General features: G+C 55.0%; 10 protein-coding genes across 10 annotated transcripts; 6 read left to right on the top strand and 4 right to left on the bottom strand.

Moving 5' to 3' along the window:
* Positions 1 to 259: 259 nt before the first annotated feature.
* On the top strand, positions 260 to 2,021 carry M421DRAFT_60291 (cytochrome P450; the record flags this gene model as incomplete). The annotated part of the gene is made up of 4 exons (XM_033595776.1): positions 260 to 565; positions 619 to 984; positions 1,033 to 1,860; positions 1,911 to 2,021. 4 exons carry the CDS (start codon positions 260 to 262, stop codon positions 2,019 to 2,021), a joined length of 1,611 nt encoding a protein of 536 aa, XP_033449855.1.
* An 843-nt stretch (positions 2,022 to 2,864) lies between these two features.
* Positions 2,865 to 5,353, bottom strand: M421DRAFT_419396 (uncharacterized protein). Its single transcript, XM_033592098.1, has 5 exons — positions 4,830 to 5,353; positions 4,594 to 4,707; positions 4,511 to 4,545; positions 3,846 to 4,461; positions 2,865 to 3,799 (listed from the first exon to the last, which is right to left on the bottom strand). Exons 1-5 carry the CDS (start codon positions 5,214 to 5,216, stop codon positions 2,993 to 2,995), a joined length of 1,959 nt encoding a protein of 652 aa, XP_033449854.1. The 5' UTR covers positions 5,217 to 5,353; the 3' UTR covers positions 2,865 to 2,992.
* A 41-nt stretch (positions 5,354 to 5,394) lies between these two features.
* M421DRAFT_389320 (uncharacterized protein) lies at positions 5,395 to 6,308 on the top strand (the record flags this gene model as incomplete). The annotated part of the gene is made up of 2 exons (XM_033589964.1): positions 5,395 to 5,836; positions 6,014 to 6,308. The coding sequence occupies exons 1-2, from the start codon at positions 5,673 to 5,675 to the stop codon at positions 6,306 to 6,308; spliced, it is 459 nt and encodes a 152-aa protein (XP_033449853.1). The 5' UTR covers positions 5,395 to 5,672.
* Positions 6,309 to 6,588: 280 nt separating this feature from the next.
* Positions 6,589 to 10,521, top strand: M421DRAFT_419395 (uncharacterized protein). The gene is made up of 3 exons (XM_033592097.1): positions 6,589 to 7,308; positions 7,360 to 7,780; positions 7,833 to 10,521. Exons 1-3 carry the CDS (start codon positions 6,852 to 6,854, stop codon positions 10,276 to 10,278), a joined length of 3,324 nt encoding a protein of 1,107 aa, XP_033449852.1. The 5' UTR covers positions 6,589 to 6,851; the 3' UTR covers positions 10,279 to 10,521.
* Positions 10,522 to 11,029: 508 nt separating this feature from the next.
* M421DRAFT_60386 (uncharacterized protein) lies at positions 11,030 to 12,586 on the top strand (the record flags this gene model as incomplete). The annotated part of the gene is made up of 2 exons (XM_033595787.1): positions 11,030 to 11,437; positions 11,657 to 12,586. 2 exons carry the CDS (start codon positions 11,030 to 11,032, stop codon positions 12,584 to 12,586), a joined length of 1,338 nt encoding a protein of 445 aa, XP_033449851.1.
* A 296-nt stretch (positions 12,587 to 12,882) lies between these two features.
* Positions 12,883 to 13,989, top strand: M421DRAFT_4065 (GroES-like protein; the record flags this gene model as incomplete). Its single annotated transcript, XM_033590314.1, has 1 exon — positions 12,883 to 13,989. The coding sequence occupies one exon, from the start codon at positions 12,883 to 12,885 to the stop codon at positions 13,987 to 13,989; it is 1,107 nt and encodes a 368-aa protein (XP_033449850.1).
* Positions 13,990 to 14,295: 306 nt separating this feature from the next.
* Positions 14,296 to 15,540, bottom strand: M421DRAFT_16150 (methyltransferase; the record flags this gene model as incomplete). The annotated part of the gene is made up of 1 exon (XM_033587682.1): positions 14,296 to 15,540. A coding segment is annotated over one exon (1,245 nt), but the record flags the coding sequence as incomplete, so codon positions are not given.
* Positions 15,541 to 15,925: 385 nt separating this feature from the next.
* Positions 15,926 to 16,984, top strand: M421DRAFT_124717 (uncharacterized protein). Its single transcript, XM_033587323.1, has one exon. It carries the CDS (start codon positions 16,140 to 16,142, stop codon positions 16,839 to 16,841), a length of 702 nt encoding a protein of 233 aa, XP_033449848.1. The 5' UTR covers positions 15,926 to 16,139; the 3' UTR covers positions 16,842 to 16,984.
* Positions 16,985 to 17,127: 143 nt separating this feature from the next.
* Positions 17,128 to 19,284, bottom strand: M421DRAFT_60280 (uncharacterized protein; the record flags this gene model as incomplete). The annotated part of the gene is made up of 1 exon (XM_033595775.1): positions 17,128 to 19,284. The coding sequence occupies one exon, from the start codon at positions 19,282 to 19,284 to the stop codon at positions 17,128 to 17,130; it is 2,157 nt and encodes a 718-aa protein (XP_033449847.1).
* A 1,195-nt stretch (positions 19,285 to 20,479) lies between these two features.
* On the bottom strand, positions 20,480 to 21,895 carry M421DRAFT_60162 (cyclin-domain-containing protein; the record flags this gene model as incomplete). The annotated part of the gene is made up of 2 exons (XM_033595757.1): positions 20,480 to 20,656; positions 20,705 to 21,895. 2 exons carry the CDS (start codon positions 21,893 to 21,895, stop codon positions 20,480 to 20,482), a joined length of 1,368 nt encoding a protein of 455 aa, XP_033449846.1.
* Between the last annotated feature and the right edge of the window lie 119 nt (positions 21,896 to 22,014).

The following is a 22,014-nucleotide window of genomic DNA, read 5'->3' as shown; positions in this document are numbered from 1 at the left end:
ATGAAAGAGAATTCTTGGACTATTAATGCACTAGCCATTCCAATCCATGCTTCCGAAGCACACCTTTTGCAGTGAATCTTTCTCGGCGATACTTGGCAATCTTTTGACCATGCACGGCTTTGAGGACGGCATGTCAATCCTAGCGACAGAGTCGACTTCTAGTTACATCAGTAGCTCGAAAGAAAGGGTCAGAATGAAACAGAATGGTTCAATACAAAAGCGTTCCCGGGGGCCATCTTAGGTGCCACCATTATCCACCATGATCGCCAACAACTTGACCCTCGTGCTTCGCCAATACTGGCCTTTGACAGTTGTCGTTGCCATATCCTTTTACCTAGCTCATCGTTATTTCAATCGAGGGTTGAACAGATATCCAGGACCAATTCTGTGCGCTCTCACGGACTGGTACAGGTTTTTCAAAGCCTGGCAAAGAACGCCTGAACGATGGCACATCAACTTGCATGATAAACATGGAGACGTTGTACGTCTTGGGCCAAATTGCCTCTCTTTCAGCAACCCAAAGTCTATCAAGGACATATATGCCTTGGGTAAAGGATTTACAAAGGTACTTACATTCGTAATCCTAGATTCATTGTTTATAACGTTCACAACTATTAGTCGGACTTTTATCCTGTACAGATGGCGACTTCAAAAGAAGGAAAGAGACTACCGACGTTGTTCAGCACCCAATCAGAGGAATATCACTCGCAACTGAAGCGTAGTGTAAACAGCGCCTTTACCATGTCCGCTCAAATGCAATATGAGCCCGTTTTCGACTCTGTCAATCAGATCTTCCTCCAGCAGACACAGAAACGCTTTGCGGATACCGGAAAGTATTGTGACTTTTACCAATGGCTCCAATTCTATACTTTTGACGTCATTGGTGATCTAGTTTACTCCCGACGCCACGGCTTCTTGGAGAGCAACCATGACATTGAAGGAATTGTTAAGGGGAATTCCGCGCTTTTTGACTACGCAGCAGTGGTATGTAGAGTACTTGTTATCTAATTCAACAACTAACGGGCGCAAAAGGTCGGTCAAGTCCCGTTTCTGGACAAACTCTGGAAGAAGAACCCACTCAAACTCCTGGCCTCTAGGTACGGGCTAATAGACTCCTCTTATCCTGTCTCACGCTTTGCAAAAGCTCGTCTTGCCGAACGACATCCTTCTGGGGAGGTCTTCTCTAAAGAAAATCTTGCTTGGCAACGAGAAAAGACGGACATGCCACAAGACTTCCTCTCCAAGTTCATCCAGGCAAAACACGACAGACCAGATTTCTTCAACGACCAGCTTGTGGTCACCATGTGTGTTTCTATGGCATTCGCAGGTTCCGAACCAGCAGCTGTATCCATAAGTGGAGTCTTCGCCTCACTCATGAGAAACCCCAGATGCCTGAAGAAGGTTTATGAGGAGCTTGATCAAAAAGCGTTAGATGGTCACTTCAAAGATAACGATACAGGCGCGCTTACATGGGCGGAAAGCCAGGGTCTTCCGTACCTTGACGCCTGCATCAAAGAGGCATTCCGTCTCCACCCTGCTCCAGGGCTGCCATTTGAAAGGGTTGTTCCGCCAGAAGGAGTCAATATCAACGGCGAATTCATCAAGGGCGGCACAATTGTAGGATGCAATGCATGGGTTATCCATCGTCGCCAAGAGATTTTCGGTGCTGATCTCGAAGAGTATGTACCAGAGCGCTGGCTCGTGGACCCTTCTCAAAACAAAGAGTTGGAAATTGCTAGGATCAAAGAAATGGACTACTGTATCATGAGCTTTGGCAAAGGGCCACGGGTCTGTCTCGGTAAACACATTGGTATGATGGAAGTCTACAAACTCATCCCAGCAGTTCTGCGAAGATTTGAGGTAATAATCATCTCGTAAATGGTTATACTGGTGACTAACAAACATTCTAGATAGAGTTAGATGAAGGGTCACGCGAACCCCGTTTTCGCAATGGCTGGTTTGTCAGACCAGTAGAATTTAAAGTAAGATTTAAGAATCGGAAGCTTGTTAAGCCAGCATAAGAAACGGTACATGTGTATAGGAGTAGAATCAAAGGCAACATTACAAACAACTATATACAATAGTATGTTCCATAAGCGAGTTATCTGTCAGGATCTGGCTCCGATCTACCTAGCCACGAAAACCAAAAGGTATCAATACTCACTTAGGTAGTGAGCATGTGCCAAGAACAGTACTTATTGCCATCTCATCTCAGGCCAGAAGTGGCCAAGGCACATTCCCAGCAGGGCCTGCCTGAAAAATGTGCTGTGCTGGATAAAAGCCCTCACACCTATTTTAGGGCTTCTCCACTACATAATAGCTCTAAAGCTCCCCTTCTTTATATATGCTATAGTTCTGGTAGAAGTAGCTGTACTACTCTATATTAGTATAATGTCCCCCTTTGCCTTTCTGTCCGTCATCCTTACTCCTGTTTATTGTGGCTAGGTTATACTACCTCCTTCTGGCCCTATATCTCGTCTGCACTACTAAACTGCCCTAATCTGCCTGTTTATAGGAACGACCTTATAGCTACCTTCAGCCCTAGACTTAGCGTTGCGCCATATCCGGTGTGCTCGCAGGCCTTGGTGCATATGGGCTCATGGTATCTGTAATTGTATCACTCAGAAAGATAAGAGAGAGCATGATCGTCAAATCCGCTCAGTCACTGCAAAAATACCGGAGGAGCGGAAGTTAATCAAGACAAGAAGAAACGTGTTTTGGCATTGGTCCAGCAGCTATGCAAAAGGGAGATTGGATTGTTAGTCTGAATCGGTGCCCGAATCCGGCCGTAAACCGTGTGCAGAAAGCACATGGGCTGCTCTTCGTTGATTTTGCTTTCATGCCACAGAAACCGATACAGCTGGGACAGATGATAAAATTTGTGCCTGTTTACGATGGTCTAGGAAGGGAATAGTTTTCTTTTTATCATAAAAGAGCAGGTGAAGGATTTAGGAATCAAGACGACCGACCCATTCTCAAATCTGGCCAGTGCTCAGACCGTCCTACCAGAGAAGTAATTGCCCTGGGGTCCACTCGGCATCACATTAGAATGCGAGCTTTTCTCCGTACCCCTCTTGACCGGCTTCTCCTTTCTGACAAAACACTCACCAACAGGATGGCCCTCCTCACCAGCACACACCCACTTGCCGATGCCCATATCCTCAGGAGCTCTACGAACACCTCGGCCGCCACCGCCAACGATCAAGTTGCCAGGTCTGTACTTCGGGTCCGCCAGCATGCGCTTGATAACGCTAGAATGTATCATAGCGTTGGCTGGAATGTCACGAGTCTCGCCTTTAGGTAGTGGCCATCTGATAGCTTTCCAGGATCCGTCCTCACAGAGGTCCATTCGACGGAAGGGTAAGTACTCTATGATATTCCAGGAGACAACGCCCATAGTCCCAGCACCGTTTTTGAACTGCAGCACATCGTGCATGCGGCCTTGTGTTGCAGCAAAGTGTAGCTTCCTGTGGAATGTTGTGTCGGGGTGAGTATGATGATGTTCCAGGGTATTCTTCTCGTCGATGAAGCCATTGACTAAGTCATGCGCAGCATTTTTGCCGTTGATATGACCATTGTTGGAGGCTGGCGAGCCTGGTTCGATGGCAACTGTAGGCGCAATAGTTTGGCGTCGGAGACCGCCAAATGTTCTGTCTTCGTGGCAGCAGTTGAGAGCTTCTAGCTTCTCCTCGTCGAATTCCAATCCGGCCTTCTGTGCCTCACGGACCATCCATACAAGCGGTACGTGGCTCAGAGCGGCGTCATGCCCAGAGTCGAGGGGCCAGCCTCCGCCAATGTCCTAAACCTATCAATCGGTGCAAAAGTGGTGTATGAGGGGGACCTACTGCATGACAACCTGGGAACCAGACTTCCTGGATATCCTGCTCACCTTCATCCTCATCCCAGGAGTCTCGCGTATGAACAGGATCGGTCGATTGTATCGAAACGCCACTACACGAGAAGTTTGGGCTCAGGCTGCGCACACCTGCAGTCTCGTGTGGGTTCCTGAAGTTAACAGGCGGAGCAAGGGTGTCTCGTCGCCCTCGTGACTGTTCAGCGTCTCTCTTGCATGCCTCGTCGTCATCATCATTCGTGTCATTGCTGGTGCTGAAGTACATCGTATTATGCTTTCGATGGCGACTTTGGTAGAGCATTGCGTGGTCCGGCTTTGCCTGAGAGATAAGGTCCTGACGGAACTTCGCACGCCGCTCATCGATCGACGCAGCATGTCGGATGACGCGTGCTGAGCTTCTCGCAGTGTATGGGAATCTACTGCGCTGCATCCACGCGTTCTCGAAGTGCGGTACGCTGTTGACAGTATCGAAGAGGCCAAGAAAGCGAATAGCGCGAACCGGACGGCTGAAGGTCTCTCTGAAAGCACACATGAATTCGAGAAGCTTTTTCTTTTCACTCTTCTCTTCTTCGTTGCCTTCAACGCGACACTGCCACTTTTGAAACGTTCTGCGGTGTTTGTCAGCTTGATGGAATTAAGAAGGCAAATTCGACTTACGTCCAGGCAAAATGGCACATCTCTTCGTTTCCAGCCTGAGCAGTTCAGTAATTGCAATCGAGCGCGGAGTGATCAAGTCTTACCGAGAGAAGGCCGACGTGGTCAAGCATCTCTGCTAGGAAGCGAGCAGTGTATGCGCCTCGGGAGAAGCCAAAGAAGAAGATGTCGTCTCCAGGAGTGTAGTACCTCATCAGAAACTAGATGACTGATCAGCCTGTGCTTCGGATTTACACATGCTACCAGCGCATTAAAAGAGTGTCATAAACATCTTCAGAGATAAAGTCTCTGCAGGCCGAGACTATCAAGGGATCTGACTTACTCGATACCCGGCCATCACATGCAGGTCAAAAGAGGTGCCGATCGCGCTGTCCTTCGCTTTTGCGTACCAATTCTTGAATTTATCGATAGGTCCTGCTCTGGAGATGGAACTGTCGGCCTGCGCCACGTACGTCCCAATGCCGGGTTGATAGTAATGAAACTGACCATCGCCATTGCGATCAAGCATGCGGTATATCTTGAGGATATTGGAGTCCGCGTCTGTGCCGCTGAACTTGTTGCCGGTGCCGTCAAAGCAAAGAACGAACTGCTTGCGAACATGGGCTCGGCGTTGTATAGGGGCGGCAGACTCCATTCTGTCGTGCTGCGAGAGCGAGACAGCGCGCGAATGCGGATCTTGGGGTTGTTGTCCTTGGTCTTGGTGCGTCATCTTCGAGTTTGGCAAGAACGTCAAAAAGGGAAACTGATAGTTGCAATTGACAGCAAGGGAACAATGACCCACGCAGCAACTGCTTTAGGTGCTTTGTGGCAAACTGTTGCAAAATGGACTCACGTCCGGGTGCAATGACTATGGTTGCCATTCAGAGTTAGTACACTGCTAACTCAGTGTCGCCATGCTTTTGCCAGCCACCATGCATGTGCTGATCGTTCATTCTCGGTTACATACAAAAACATCCGAACCAGTCGAACCTTCAGTCTCGTGGGATTTCACATGTCAAGTGTCACACAGGCTGACACAGCAGCCGGGCCGTCCATCTGCAATGCATTGATTCGAAGAGCAGTGGTTCAAGCTTACTCAACAGCAGCCACTTGTGTCAATGGGATATCCTGCTAGCCACACCGAGGAGACATTGAAAGTGGAGAACTGCTGCATCCAACGCTCACGATGTTACTGGAGAGGAGTACGATGCGCATCGTCATAATCGCCCATGCAGCGATTGGCGCGAGATTGAAAGCAGCTGCAGTGCTGCAGATCGATGATGCGGGTCATGGTGAATCGTCGAAGTCGGCGATGTTGAGGGAAGCAACTCGTGGCCACTTCCTAACTGGGTAAGTTAGTTGGCGCCCCACATCTGTGACGGCCCGCATCGATCCCCTTCCTTCCGCCCAAGCTCTCACTACTACTACCGGACCGTGTCGGTACAAGCCGATCGCGTCGAGTTGCAGATCCTGGCTGTGAGCGGACAACCCGTCCTGTTCGTAACAGCTGCATGCGCAGTGCAACAGGCTACAGCACGAGGAAGACGGTGTCCGCACGCTACACACGAGCTTCACAATGCACTTGGTGTGTCGTAGGTGTTTAAACTGCCCATTCGCTTTATTGGACTTGCGACGCGTTCAGAAATTGCCAACCCTAAAGCTGTCGGACGTGCCGTCCGCAAAGACCAGCGCCCTCGACCGCCACCTGCTATGCCATGGATCTCTTGACCCACCAAGTTGGCTCTACGGTGATTACGTCCTGGCCAATTCCAATGGACGGTCTATTCTCCTCAAGTGCGTTCACTCAACAATGACAATGTAAATCCTCATTCGCTCCACGCAATGCATGCTGTGCGCCCCCAGGCGATCGCTGTGTGATCCTCGCTTCTCGAGAGTGGAGTCTTCAAAGCGCATAGAGGTAGTCCTTGCATGACTCCAAATCCAAATGCAGCTTCTGCTAGCGAACTAATATACGACGCTGTACTACACTCAGCCAACCACCCAATGAGAGTTGCTCCAATGCAGCGGTCAGACCTTGGACTCTCTCTGGAGCATCACGAGCGTCCTCACGTTTCTGACGCGGGCACAATGCCATGTGCATTCACTGGGTGAGACCCTGTGACACGTTCGCCGATCATCGCACTGCGTCGTTCTTGCTAGTGATCACCATGAGAAGCTGATTGATCGAGTCTGTGCGTTGCTCCTGCTGGGGGAAGACATTTGGTGGCTGTCCCTCAAAGCTGCTCTTGACCCCATAATTTCGCTCGAGCCATTGCCTCTCCTCCACCTACACGTTATTCTTCCCCTTGTTTCGATACCTACCTATTATTCGCACTTGCACGCCTTACCGCGTGCAGCTTTCACAATGCCTAATCAATTACGATCGTTACTGGGTACCATCAGGAGGAAGCCCACCAAAGCCAGTGATGGAAGATCCTCTGAGGCCTCAAGTGGTATGACGAACCCCCAGAAGACAACCATCGGCGACGATCTCAGAAACCTTGGGTTTAAGAATGCCAAATTTGCTATCGAAGCCATCACAACCCTAGCATCGGGCGACCCCATTGACGACAAGGACTGTATGCTCGAGCATGGCGTCGAAATGCTCCAGGGTCTGCCGCTGAACAGTGGGTTGAGCGCGAAAGTCTCGGATGGCTTCATCTCTATGCTGTGGCACGATCTTCCACACCCTACGCCCACTATGGCCGGGCCTACGGCGCGATATCGTCAACCTGATGGGAGTGGGAACAATCCTTGGAATCCGGAGATAGGCAAGGCTGGATCGCCTTATGCGCGTAATGTACCACCATCCAAGCCAAAAGGTATGCGACTTATCTATGACCGAGATGATGAGAGGCTAACGTGGCGCAAAGGGCCAAACCTCCCCGACGTTGAGGATGTCTACGAAGCTTTGCTGAAGCGCGACGGGCCATTTCGTCCGCATCCATCTGGCTTGAATCGGCTCTTCTTTTCGTTCGCTACAGTCGTCATCCACGAATGCTTCCAGACGTCAAGAGAGAACCCATGGATCAACGAGACCTCGAGTTATGTCGATCTCAGCACGCTATACGGAAACACAGAGAAGGAACACAAGCGCGTCCGAACATATCAAAACGGTTTGATCTTTCCAGATTCGATTGCATCAGAGCGTATCATGATGATGCCTCCTGGCGTTGTTGCAGTTCTCTTGATGTTCTCGAGGAACCACAACCACGTTGCGGAATCGCTATACTCTGTCAATGAAAATGGCAAGTACAAGCCTTGGAATCAGCTCAACGAGAAGGAGCAGAAATGGTATGAACACTGTAATTATACAAGATGCATCAAGTGCTTACAGGGAGTCCAGGCAAGACGAAGACATCTTCCAGATTACGCGCAACATCAACGTTGGCTTTTTCGCATCGGTCGTCTTGAAAGATTATGTTGCTGCAATCTTGAACACCCCTCGGGCGAACTCTGAGTGGTCTCTCGACCTTGGCAAGGAGATCAAACAAGGTGGCACTCGTGTTGAGCGAGGCACTGGTAGTGCAGTGTCTGTTGAATTTGCTGTTCTCTATCATTGGCATGCTGCGCTCAGTGCTGCCGATGACAAATGGATGGAGGACATCGTGCGCTCAGTCCACCCGCACCTGGGCAGTATCGAGGATGTGACTGTCGAAATGTTCCACCAAGTTATGAAGGTGTACGGCCACAAGCTTTTTGCACCTGGCGTGGAGGCCAAAGACTGGACCTTCGGAAGTTTACAAAGAGGATCAGACGGGCGCTTCAAGGACAGTGAATTGGCCGAACTGATCAAGAGCTGTATCGAGGAGCCGGCGCATGCATTCGGCGCGCACGGCACTCCGGCAAGCCTCAAGGTTGTGGATATCATGGGTCAGCTACAGGCGCGCGACTTGTTCAATGTCTGCACGCTCAATGAGTTCCGCAGATACTTGAACTTGAAGCCGTACGAGACCTTCGAAGACTGGAATGACGACGAGGACACAGCACGCGCCGCCGAGCTCCTGTACGGCCACATCGAAAACATGGAGCTGTATCCGGGATTGATGGCCGAATGCACCAAGCTCCCTATGCCAGGTAGCGGTGTCTGTCCTGGACAGACCACTGGACGAGGCATCTTAGATGATGCTGTTGCTCTGGTGCGTGGCGACCGCTTTCTCAGTTACGACTTTAATGCCAACACCTTGACAAATTGGGGCGCAGCTCTGTTGCAGCAAAAGACACCTGGAGCTTACGGCGGAGTCCTTCCAAGACTGCTTTTCCAGGGTATCCCTGGTGCCTTCACCGGTACATCCACGTACGTGCTCTTGCCATTCTACACCCCAGAGGCAGCAAAGGGTATTGTGCAAGGCAACAAGGCCCTGGAGAAGTACGATCTCAAACGACCCCCTAATGACCACGAGATCATCAGTGTTCAGACACAGGAAGGCTGCAAGGCGGTGTTCGAGGATCGTGACAGCTTCATAGTCATGTACCAGGCTGCGATCCGTAATTGCACGGCCGGGCATGACTTCATGATCGGCTGGGACGAGGCCGAGAAGCACGACGATCGTTCAAAAATCCTTCACAAGATCTTCTTCGAGGAAGGCTTCGAGGAGAACATCACGGACTTCTTCAGCACGAATGTCCGCAAGCAAATCCTCAATAACTCTGTCAAAGGCCCTAGGGGCAGGCGTTCCATCGACATTGTCCGAGACGTGACCAACATTGTGCCTATTCTCTGGCTTGCAGACCGCTTCGCGCTGCCACTGAAGACACAGGAGCAACCCAAGGGTCTGCTATCTCTGCACGAAGCTTTTAAAGCTTACCTCGTGCTATTCATGTACCAGAGCTTCAACATCATGCCAATTAGCGAGTGGAAGCTAAAGGAGGGTGCGATGAAGGCGGCTGCGCCCCTGCGACAGATCTTCGAGACTCACCTCAAGACCCAGACTGGTAGACTTGAGGGCATCGTTGACTGGATGGCAAAAGGAAGTGCCTTCGAGGTCGGACCCCATGCTGATCGAATTTACAAAGCACTTGCAGGCACAAAGCTGCCCATCGGTGATCAGGTTGGCGACTGCATCGGTATGGGTGCGCCTGTTGCCGGCAACATTACTCAACAGGCATCGCTACTGATTGATTTGTATCTCAGCCCCGGCTACGAGAAGTACAAGGAGCGTATCATCCAGCTTGCCCACATGGATCCCGAAGCATCAGACCGCGAGCTGCAGGGCTTCGTGTACGAAGGTATGCGGCATGTAAGTGTCGTTCCTGGGCTTCCTCGTGTCGCAACAAGAGATGTCATCGTTACGGACGGCGTTCGCGGGCCTGTCTCAATCAAGAAGGGCCACACAGTCTTGATTGCTACTTCCAAGGCGGCCATGGATCCGATCGCTTTCCCCAATCCGGAGGTCCTCGATCCTCATCGTTCATTCAAGGAGTATACTCTTCTTGGGCATGGGCTCCATTTCTGCTTCGGGGCTCGATTGGTCGGTCCTTCTCTTGCAGCAACCCTGCGCGAAGTCTTCAAATTGAAAAATGTACGCCGCGCGCCAGGAAAGCAGGGTCGCTTTACAATTACAGAGCACAAGCTTGCTGGCATCACCATGAGGCACTATTTGGACGCCAGCTCGAATGAGAGCCCCATTCCAACCAGCCTGACGCTGCACTACGACGATGAGAGTGTTGTGAATGGCATTAATAATGGAGTCAGTGGGCACTCGAACGGGCCTGCGACGAGTGGGTACTCTAACGGGTACGTGAACGGGGATGCGGTGAACGGGCTCACCACCAAAGGCATTGCCCAGTAGGAATGCTATTTGTCGGATTACGGGATGAGTGAGACGGAGCCACGTGAGGTCGAGCCTGGAAAGACAATGGCCCGGAGCGCATCTGCAAGGATTGATCAAAACTGGCTGGTGAAGTACATGTAATGCTGGTGTCGTGTTTGTACGACGGGTTCGATACACTCGCTTGTCCTTCTACATACCCTATTACTGACAAGAATGCTTTGGCTTGAATTGAAACGAAAGTCCACAAAGATGTGACGTTGTTTGGTGGAGCACCAGATGACGAGCATGTGCATGCTCGCTTCGTCCCGTGTTAGTCAGCCTTTGATCAAACCATCTCGCAGGGCACCCATCGACCAGTGGCCACTGCTGAAAGTATCCCGCCGGCAGGATTCACATCAGATGCATTTTCGGGTTGCTGCGTGCGGGCTACAACACTCAACGATGCAGTTACTTTGAGGCGAAGGGGAACTATACATGACGCGACACCTGCTGCGTTTGTTGAGCCAAGCTAGGCCCCCGCCCCACTGAATACACGCTTCATGAGTTGGTCAGGTCGAATGTGGCCGATCGAATACCATGCCCAACGTTGGAAGACCGTCGAAAGGATGTAAAAACTGTAGACAGAGGAAGGTCAAGGTGCGTTCGATGAGCACCACCTTCCCAATCCATGCGGCTGATGATGGTGCAGTGCGATCAAACGCGGCCTTCTTGCTCACAATGCATCCGTTCTAGCAAAGACTGCTATGGCTATCGCGATGCTTTGTCGATGATGTTCAAAGACGAGACGGCTGTGGTGGCGAAGAAGGCGGAGAAGCGATACGAAGCGTTGGCCCAGCAGAACTCGATACCCAGCCCGGAACGGCCTTCGTGCGCAAGCAGCTCTCAGGCCTCTCCAGATATTTGGACAAATACGGATGTCCAACTCACTATATCCCCCGCATCGTCGATATCGAGATACCCAACGCCAGAAAGCATGACTAGAGAGATGACGCCATCGATCGAAGACCAAGCCATGGGATTCTTCATCTCAAATCACGTTTCGCAGCCTGGACTTGTACCGAGAGGACAGTACGAGTGGCTGCTTGAAGCCATGAGCCAGCCTGGGTGCGAGGAGATGTTGCGGAGCAGTGCAAACGCCGCCTGCTTAGCCGGTTTGGCCAATTCAACAAAAAACCCCGTGATCATGGCAAAGGCGCATGCCACTTACGGCTCCGCTTTGCGTATGACAAACAATGCCTTGCAAGTCAAGGAGACCGCGGTGAAGGACAGCACACTCATGTCTGTCATCATGCTAGGTCTGTACGAGAGCTTGTCGTTTCAGGACAAGCGGTCTGTACGGGCGTGGTTCAAACACGTGCAAGGAGCGAGCGCCCTTGTGAGACTCCGAGGCAAAGAGCAATTCGAATCAAACACCGCACGACGGATGTTCCATCAGTTCTACGGCATCACGATGCTATGCAGCCTCGAATCTGGCGAAGCAATTCCGGATGGCATGCGCGAATTGTACGAGTACTGCAATCCAACATCAGACTACGCTGTCCAAGGCCGGCAATGGACGACCAGAATGACACTTTTCATGCAAGACTCGATCGACTTGAACCGAGACAAAGACAGCGACTCAGTCACCATGGTCTCGAAAGCTGTCAACCTCGATCGCGAGCTCGACAGCATCAAGGCACTCATGCCGAAGATATGGCAGCATGACACTGTTTGTCTCGAAAAGCCGTCCGAGTATGGATTCGGATCGTTTTACCACATCTACACGGACTCGTGGATCGCCCAAATGTGGAACAACCTCAGACTCTGTCGAATGCATCTCTACCGAATTATGCGCAAACACATCTGGAAAGGACGCGCATGTAATCCTCCTCTGTTCACGAAGGAAGAAGTCGCGCCGCAGATGGCTGCTGCCGAAAAGGTCATGCGAACTACAACAGCAGCCATCTGTGCGTCCGTACCGCAATTGACAGGCATGATCGCCTTCCCCGACTGGCCGCCGCGCAAACCCAGTGGCTCTTTTGCAGGACTGCATTCAGCGGTACTTGCGGAGGATATTCGCTACCGGATCCACCCACCTGGGACCTTTCTCGATCCGGGCAGGCCGACTTGCATATACCATCTTGTATGGCCGCTGTATGCCGCCGGCTCGTCGGATCTGTCGAGTAGCGAGATGCGGCAGTACGCGATTGACATGTTATACTTTGTTGGCTCACGGATCGGCACGCGTCAAGCTGTTGTGTTGGCAGAGGCATTGAAAGAGATGCAGGGAGGTGGTCCACAGTCGAGTCTTCCGGAGCCAGTGCCCAACGTTAGCTTTGGGACATGAGCTACGGCGTCTTCATGGACGCAGTAGACGGCCTATGCTGTAGCTCGCTCTCCAGCTTTATACTTGGCCGAGCCGTCGGCGGTACGTGCGGAGATATTTTCCCCTCCCTATCCCCGCACTACGGAGTTAAGAGCATCAACGACTCCCAGCCGAACACCGTCATACAGCCGAGGAGCATCTTCGAGGTAGCTCTTAAAAGGTTGGTCAAGTCTGGACGGGGGCTTTGAATGATTGCACTCTCGAAGCCACGATCCAGGCCTTCAGCAACTGATCCCAATCGCGAACCCCCGCGCACCATGTCGTCCAGCATACCAAAGGAAATGCTCGCAGCGCAGGTCGTCGAATACAACAAGCCCTACAAAGTCCACAAAGTGCCCGTGCCCTCGGACCTCGGACCGCACGACCTCCTCATCAAAGTCGCCGTCGCATCGCTATGCCACACAGACTTCATGGTGGCGGAAGGTCTCATGGGCACCAAGCTGCCCTGCACAGGCTCGCACGAGGGAGCCGGCACCGTGGTGGCAGTCGGCAGCGCCGCAGCCGGCTTCAACGAGGGCGACAGGGTCATGGCAGGAATCGTCTACCATCCGTGCGGCACGTGTCCCGACTGTCTCGGGCCGGAGAACTACAGCCAGTACTGTCCACGCAGCGAGGGCCTGGGCGTTTCAACGCACGGCCATTTCGCAGAGTACGCACGCATCGACTCGAGGACAACCGCGGTGCTGCCGGACAGGGTCTCGTTGGCGACCGCGGCGCCGCTGGCCTGCGCCGGCATCACCATCTACCGCGGCGTGGTGCTCGCGGGCGTCGAAAAGGGCGGCTGGCTCGCTCTGACCGGCAGCGGCGGCGGGCTGGGCCACCTGGGGGTGCAGTTTGCGAAAGCGCTGGGGCTGAGGGTGATTGGCATCGACGCGCGGGCGGCGGGCCTGGAGCTGACGCGCGCAAGCGGCGCAGACGTTGTCATTGACGCGCGCGACGGGCTCGCCGCAGTCGTAAAGCAGGTCCGCGCCGTCACCAACGGGCAGGGCGTGCCGTGCACGCTCAACATCAGCGACGCCGAGGATGCCATCAGCACCGCCTGCGCCATCACACGGATGCACGGCACCGTCATCCAGATCGGACAGCCCGACACGGTCGCGATCCCCTTCCGCGAGCTCATTTTCCGCGACGTACGCGTCCGCGGCTCGATGACGGCGAGCCCGCAGGAAGCGCGCGACATGCTCCAGGTCGTGGCCGAGCACGGCATCGAGGTCGCCGGCAATGCGTTCCACGGGCTCGAGCAGATTGGGGAGTTGGTGCGGCTGGCCGAGAGCGGGAAGATGAAGGGCAAGGGGCTGATTGTCGTGGATGCTGCGCAGATGGAGAGGGAGAAGAGGGTTGTTGCAGGCGCGAAGCTGACGTAGTGGGTGGGTTCGTGGGAGCATGGCGGGGCGGGTGTTGGGGCGCATTGCGAGGCGTGATGAGGGCGATTGGACGTGTGTGACAGCATAGCGCGGCGTTTGGCTGCGGCCATCGGGAGCGCGCAGAGAGTGGGCGTGTGTAGGCGGTAGAGGTGCGGATGTGAATGGAATTGGGGTATATACAAAGGTCTAGTCTAAAGCAGCGTCTGGATCGCCATCACGCATCGTCCCATCACGCACCGTCCGTCACGCACCGTCCCGTCACGCACCGTCCCGTCACGCACCGTCCTCGCCGTGGCCGCCGCCCTCCTTGTCCTGCCGTAGCGTGCTCGTTGGCACGCTGCTTTGCAGGCCGTTGTCTGTGCTGGGCTTTTTGAAGACGGCCTGCATCCAGCACCTGTACATTTTCAGGCGCCGCTGGCGGTTGACCAGCATGCGTCTGTCGACGCCAAAGTGCGCGACGTCAAAGGCCGGCCGGGGGTGCGTGTCTGCAGCTGCGTCCGCGTCGCCTGTGGCGCGCCGAGTGCCGCGCCAGATGGACTCGAGCTCGTCCTGCTCGAAGAAGTAGACGCGCGTGCCGTCGCCGCGCACGTAAAAGTTCTCCTCCATGTAGCGGCCCTTTTTGAAGCGCACCTGGGCGAGATCGCCGCGGCCGTAGTCGCGGAACAGCACCTGGCCGCCGGGCTTGAGCACGCGCCAGACGTTGCGCACGGCCTGGTCCCACTGGCGCGGGCTGAGCGCGGAGAAGACGAAGATCATGAGCACGACGTCGACGGAGCCCTCGGCGAGGCCCGGCGGGAGCCCGCCGTTGTCGCTGTCCGGGCTGGCGGCCACGTCCCACACGTCGGCCTGGATCAGGTCCGCGTTGTACAGCTCGTGCCCGCGGATCAGCTCGACGGCCTTTTTGCTAAAGTCGCAGGCGTGGATCTTCAGCCGCGGGTTGCTGCTCGTCTGCAGGATGGGAAAGGCAGAGTTGCCGGCGCCAGCGCCGACCTCGAGCACGGTGGCGGCGGGCGCGTGCGCCGCGCCTATCTCGCTCAGGACGGGGAACTCCTGCGCCAGCCACTTGCGGTTCTTGAAGAAGTTGGTCTTGTTGTTCTTGTAGAAGGTGTTCCACCACTTCTCGGGCGCGTCGTTGAAGCGCTTCTTGTCAAAGTCGGACACGGGGGCGGCGCGCTGGGCGTCGAACTGCGTCTCGCTAAAGGCCTTGTACGTGTCGTCGACGCTGACATTGTCCCACGCGTTGAACTCGAAGATGTTGTCGCCCTCCTCGAGCACGCGGCTGCCAAACGAGAAGGGGTCGGACCGCTTCTGGTTGTTGGACGGGTCGTGCGAGCGGCTCGCGGGGTTGCGGAGCGGCTGGATGGCCGCGGGGACGCCGTATGCGTCGTTTTCCATCCCGGTCGCGGGCGGCGGCGAGGTCGCGGCCGTCGCGGCGGCCTGGGGGACGGGGTCGACGGTGACGGCGAAGCGCATGTGCTCCATGGCCTTGGACAGCTGCTGCTTGGGCTGCTGCTTGGTACTCCTGCTGTCGTCGGTCTGGAAGCGCTCGTCGGGCTGGAGGCGCTCGTCGGCCTGGAGGCGCTCGTCGGCCTGGAGGCGCTCGTCGGCCTGGAGGCGCTCGTCGACCTGGAGGCGCTCGTCGGCCTGGAGACGCTCGTCGGGCTGGAGACGCTCGTCGGGCTGGAGGCGCTCGTCGGCGCCGGGTCCCGCGCTGTCGGCCATGGTGGCTGGCTGTGTCGCGAGTACGGAACGCGGGGGTGGTGGGGAGAATATCAGACGGGCGAAAAGTCTATCGATAACTCGACTCGGCCGGCTATCGATAACGACGACTTGACCGGCTATCGATAACGACGACTTGACGCCAGAGCCGCACTAACGGCCCTGACATGTACCGGCATGGATCTGGTCCCTGCGCCGCGTCAATAGTCAATGACGATGCTCTGGACAACACCATGAAGCAGCAGTAACCCCCAGTCTCAAGCCCGACTTTTGCCAGTCTCAAGCCCGACTTTTCCCAGTCTCAAGCCCGACATTTCCCAGCCTCAAGCCCGACATTTCCCAGCCTCAAGCCCGACCCTTCCCAGTTTCAAGCCCGACATTTCCCAGTCTCGAGCCCGACCATTCCCAGGCTCAACCCCCCGCAATACCCAATGGCCACCCTCGCGCTGCTGCTCCGGCCCTCGCCGCGCCTCCCCCGGCCCCCGCAGCCGCGCACCTTTCTGTCGCACCTCATCCCGCCCAGCAGCGCCGCGCCGCTGCAGACGCTGCGCGCCTCGCGCACCCTGCCCTACCCCAGCGCGCCCATCTACTCCATCATCGCCGACGTCCCGAGCTACGCCGCCTTCCTGCCGTACTGCACGCACTCGCACATTACGCACTGGTCCGCGCCCGACGCGCACACGGGTCGCCGCTGGCCCAGCATCGGCGTCCTGACCTCGGGCTTCGGCGCCCTGACCGAGAGCTTCACGAGCCGCGTGTACTGCGTCCCGGGCCGCGTCGTCGAGAGCGTCGCGGGGGACACGCAGACGGCGCTGTCGCGGGATGCGATCCGGCACCATCTCGAGGGCGAGGGGGGGCATGTGGACAAGGAGGGGAGTCGCGGGTTGCTGACCCACCTAAGGAATACGTGGACGGTCGAGGAGCTGGGGCAGCGGCGGACGCGGATCGAGCTTGCGCTGGAGTTTCGGTTCAGTAGCCCCATGTATGCCGCGCTGAGTGCGGGCGTCGCGCCCAAGGTTGCCGACGCCATGGTGAAGGCGTTTGAGGAGCGGGTTGGCCGTCTGTTGAGCGAGGATCCGAGAATGGTCGATGCGAGGCTGGAGCAGCTGGACGGGAGTCGGATGAGGAGGTAGGGGGCGAACGGTCCTGTTGCGTTGCATCTCCTCGGCGTATACTTGCATTGCGCCTCTTTGGCGTATACTTGCATACTTGCATTGCACCTTCTCAGTGTATACTTGCATTGCACCACCTCGGCGTATACACACTAGATGGGTAGAGCCTCTAACGATAGAGCAATTAGATTGGCAAAAAGTACACATCCGCGTCTTCATCGTCATCATCGTCATCAAGGATGCTGGTAATGCCACACGACCAGCCCCGGGGTATCATGCACTCTGCGCCATCAGGCCTTTGTATCCCTTACGGCAGAATCTTCGCGTCGTCCTCGTGCCTAACGCGGTACTCGGCCAGAGAGATGGGCACGGCACCCGAGTATCCCACCTCTCCCTGTGCCTTTTCCAGCTTCCTCGTCATCTTGCCCACCACGCTCGCAATCCAGCGATCGTTGGCCATTGCGCTCACCGTGCTGACGCCCGCCTTGCGCATCCCGGCCGCCGTCTTCTGGCTTGCGTCCTTGAACCCAGAGTCCACCTTCCTCAGGAAGGCCTTGAAGCTCTTGTCCTCGCTGACCGTGACGTCCGACGCAACGCTGTTCATCGAAGAGACAGACTCCGTGTCCGACCCGTTGTCGCCGACGCGCTTGAGCTCTCTCAGCACCTTGGCCTCCTCGAACCCTCTGTCGCTCTCAATCACCTTGGTCGCCTTGACAATCGCCGCGATGAAGTTCAGCATCTCCTGGCTGACAATCATAGGCAGGTGAGCGTGCGCGCTGACGTGCATGTTCGCCTCGTCCTTCTTGAGCTGCTTGACCGTCTTCTGCGCCTGCATCGCCTTGGCCGTGTTACCTGCCTCTGACATTTGCGTCTCAAGGTCCATAATCTCCAGGTCCGTGGGGAGCGAGGGGAAGATGTGTTCGTGGTGCGGGAACAGGAAGATGGGGACGTTGAGGCTGGCGTCTAGTCCGCCGAGCTCAACGACGCGCTTCAGATCGACCGCGTCCGGGAGCGAGCGGTATGCCATCACGTCCGACATCTCAAAGTTGCACTTGATGTCGTAGTTGGTGTTGAGCGGGAACGACGCGCCCGACGTCACCTTGGTGAGCTCCACGCAGAAGTTGGCTTCGGAGAAGAAGTCGGAGATGCGGGCTTCGAGTCTGCGGATCTCGCCGTCTTGCGACGAGTAGTGCTTGAAGAGGTACTTGCGCATCAGCGCTACGAACCACTTGCCGGACCCTGCAGCTGACACCGACTTGAACTTTACCGTGTGAAAGTAGCAGATGGGGAACAACATGAGACGGTACAGGAACGGGAACCGATGTAGCCATCTCTTGACGTTCGGATACGATGTCTTGCGTAGTGTCGAGACCCTGATTGATCTCGAAGGCGGGTGTGGGATCGAAGGACCGCTGTGGATCTGCGCGCAAATGGCTGCTCGGAGGTCGTCAATCTTATCGGGATCCAAGTTGTTCTCGTCTTTGTGCGACTTTTCGATCAGCTGCTTCTTTGCAATCTGGATCGAGCTGGTGTCGTGCATGTGCTTGATGTACTGTCGGTACTTCTCCTTCGCCTTCTCTTCGTCTGGGGACAGCTGCTTGACCGAGGAAAAGGCGGATTTGGTATCCTCTGAATCGGTAGGTGGAGCATCTGCTGTCATGCTCCTAAGCATCTCCGCAGGCCGAGCTGCGGCAGCAGCTTTCAAGATGGCCGTGTCGGCGGCAATGAAGCTATCGTCGCTGTCCTCGTCCGCAGGATCAGGTTTGCCGTATGGAACATCTCCAAAAGTGACCTCCCATTCACCTCCCTTGATGTTGGCGTACACATCGTCGACAAGGATCTGCCTGAAGAGTGGCACAGTGACCTTGTCGACCTGAATGCCAAGCTCAATCTCATCCGAGAGCTTGATGCCAGCCTCAATGCCATGCGCGACCAGCGTCAAAGTAGAGAGTGATAGTGTAACGCCACGGATGACGAACAAGCCCTTAACTTCGGTGTCGATCTCCAAAGCCGGGAGGTCGAAGAATGCAACCTGGTCATCGATGAAGTGAAGGTCTCGGAGAAACGTCTTCCGTGACAGACGTCTCGCAAGTCCAGCAGGAGCGTCGAACATGAACAGACAGACGATGATGAAAGTAGGCCAACAAGCGGCCCAGAAGACCCAGAAGAGAAGCCACGATGTCGAGCATACTGCGTACACGAAGTTGACTGTGGCGAAGATGGTCCAGAGAGGAACGAATGGCAATACGCGGTTGCCCTTGGCCTCACCCAAGAGAAGGGCGTAGATGAGTTCTGGCGCACCAGAAAGTATCCAACGGTAGGGCCATCTGAAGCTCAGGGTAGCGAATGCCGTGACGGCCAGGAAAGCGAGGTGCAGGGTCCTGGAAACGCCAGTCTTCCGTTTGACGGCAGGCTGTTTGGGCACAGGTCTCCGTTTCGGTACATCTGCTGAGTTGGTCGACATTACGCCAGCGATAAGGTACGGGCTGCAGGTGGTTCGGCGGGGGAGAATGCAGGGTTCAGGTATCCATTGTGAGAGGTTGAGAGGGTTGCGCAGGTACAGACCGCGAGATGCAGTGGCCCTAGCATCTTATTTGATCATTCACAAGATGACGTCAAGGGATCGCGCCCGTTTTACCCGCAATCCTAGACAGAGTCTGGACACAGCCTGTTTCATTTTCGTACATGCAACAGGAAGGAGGCAAGTCTTTTCGTGGAACAGTTCTGTGGAGTCAAATGCCTTGTTCTACAATGGGAGCCCGATCTTCGTTGTTGCTTCCCAGGTTTCCCCAGCTCGGTGACGTACCCCGCGATGATTTGATTCGCCCATACTAAGGCGCAGTGACCGGCGCTTTTGTAACAAATGCTTGGTAGAAACGACTTCAAATGACTAGAGATCCTGAGACTTCAAAGCTTGTGTTCGGTCTTTTCCACAATACGAGCGACTGGCTGCAAGCACAATGTCTCCCAACGCTTTTTCAAGCTGGCGTGAGCCTGAGAACACGCCGCGAATGCCTTCCGTGATGCGGCAGTAGACGTGCGTCTATTTCTGCCCTCTATAACGCGTTACCGATATTTATGCAAGGCGGATTGGTAGAATAGGCGCTGCGCTGGGAGGATGTTGTTTATGTCAGTATTGTGCCTGGTGTACTTGCAAGCATACATCACAGGTCTCAGACAGCAAGCAGTAAGGATTCAAGATGAAATTACCCATTGTTGCGATAGTATGCTCGCTCCTGAACACCTCTATAAACGCCGCCCTATTGGTCTTCGAGAAAGCAAAAATGACCGAGAGCAAACGTTCTCATCGAGGAATGCCTTCGTAACCTCGTCAGATTTCAGTTCCCCCGTACTGCTACCGAAGTCCAGTGTTGAGGAGCAAGGAGGTCCAGGTCAGGATATCGACAAGACGTGTTTCGCTCAAAATGAATGGCCAAAAGAGACCGGAGTCTTAGAGAAGACTCATACGCCAGGATTCAGTAATTGGGACTGCAGCGATGTGTCATCCGCTCCGTCGAGTCCAGAGAAAATAGCATCGATCTTCCAGTTCGCTCATGCCCAACAGCCTGTAGCAAGTCCAGGGTGACATAGCAGTTGTCCATTCGTTTGCACGACGAACGCGCAAGCGTGTTGTTCATGGTCAGAATGCGCAGCCTGGATTACTGCCTTCCTGCGTTCTGTCTCTCGTGCTGCTCGGCCACCTCTCGTGCGTAGAATTCGACTAGCATAGTTCCGTACGCTTCCATCTCCTCGAGAGGCACTGCCAGGCGGAAGTCGTTGAGCAAGAGAAATTGCAGCTCCAAGTGGTTAAGCTCCACTAAGGGGAGGCCACCAACCTAGGATGCGTTAGCTGTGTTTTGCGGCAGTATCGAACACGAAATTACCTTCGCATATCTAGAGTTGGTATAGAATACGTCTGAGAAGAACTTGCTGGCGCAAGTGACACCGGCGATGACAAGTCGGTGAATGTTGAAACTGTCGACCACGAAGAAATGCGAGAGATTGTATCCATCGGATTCTAAGTCTTGTTGAGGAGGGGATGGAGGCTGAGAGCCTTGGACCGGGGGATCTTGTGGTCTGCCCAGAGATCCAGATGGCGGTGGTGTTGCCGCCTGCGCAGCAGCTGAGTGTGTCGGCTCCATAGCACTTGTTGCCGATGATGCAGTCGCAGCTGCCTCTGAGCGCGTCAGTGACTGTTGGTTGGCCTGACGGAGGCTAAGTATGGGACCGGCGTTCACTCTCTCCGTCATTCTGTCGAAGTACACTAGTAAGCTGAGGAAAACCTCGTAAGTGGTGGGACAGTATTTGTGTATGCGGCTAAGGTAGCTCAGGATTGATATGCTGGGGACATTCTTGCCGTGGAAAGCCAGTACACTGGTCGTCTGTTGGCTAAGCCCTGAAGCCCCTTCGGCAGGGGGTATTTGGCGATGCAAGTGGTCGTGCTGCCGATCGTTCGTCGTGGTGATCTTGGTCAGCAGGCCCGCAACCATCTCAATGATATCTGAAACAGGCATCTCGCTGATCTCATACTGGGGCCCAACGTCTGCAGGGTCTCGCCGTTGACGCCTCGACAGTGAGCGCGTCTGAGAAAACGCGCTGGACTCATCGATGGCAAATCTCTGTATGTGGGCCAAGCTGGTGACTTTGATCTTTCGCGGCGACGCAGCGCTCGATTCGGCAGGCGAGCGTAAAGGCGGTGCTGGTGAGCCTTGGGCGGGGGTCGAGCCAGACGAGGGCACGGTTCGAGGTTGTGTGGCAGAGGGCGTAGGTTGCTGCGACTGCGGACGGAAGCGAGGGCTTGATGGAGGTGCGGGCTGCTGGTTGAAAGCGTGTGGGCTGGCTTCTGAGGGGTTGTGCTGCTGCGCACGCTGGGCTGGTGTTGAGCTGGATGGTGGGGCTCCCGCATCGGCCATTGGAACGTCGGCCACGGGTCGAGGCGGCGCGTTCGCTGACGCTGAGGACCGTCCAGAGTGTGTAGAGGGAGATTCCTGTGTCTGCTGATGTCCACCGCTACCTCCAAATATGGGTTTGTGAAAGTGATTCCCACCGAAGTCGCTCACTACTATCGATCCCATACCGCGGGTCGCAGGCCGATTGACTTGTACAGGGGTGACTGAGTCCAGGGACTGCAGAGGAAGGCGCGATGCCAGCACCGGCTTCTTACGAAAGGAGCGTGTGTTGAGAGCGCACCAGG

Source organism: Didymella exigua (assembly GCF_010094145.1).
Source record: "Didymella exigua CBS 183.55 unplaced genomic scaffold M421scaffold_10, whole genome shotgun sequence".
NCBI classification, from domain to species: Eukaryota; Fungi; Ascomycota; class Dothideomycetes; order Pleosporales; family Didymellaceae; genus Didymella; species Didymella exigua.
The sequence above is the reverse complement of the archived record's forward strand: the minus strand, read 5'-3'. Positions and strand labels throughout refer to the sequence as shown.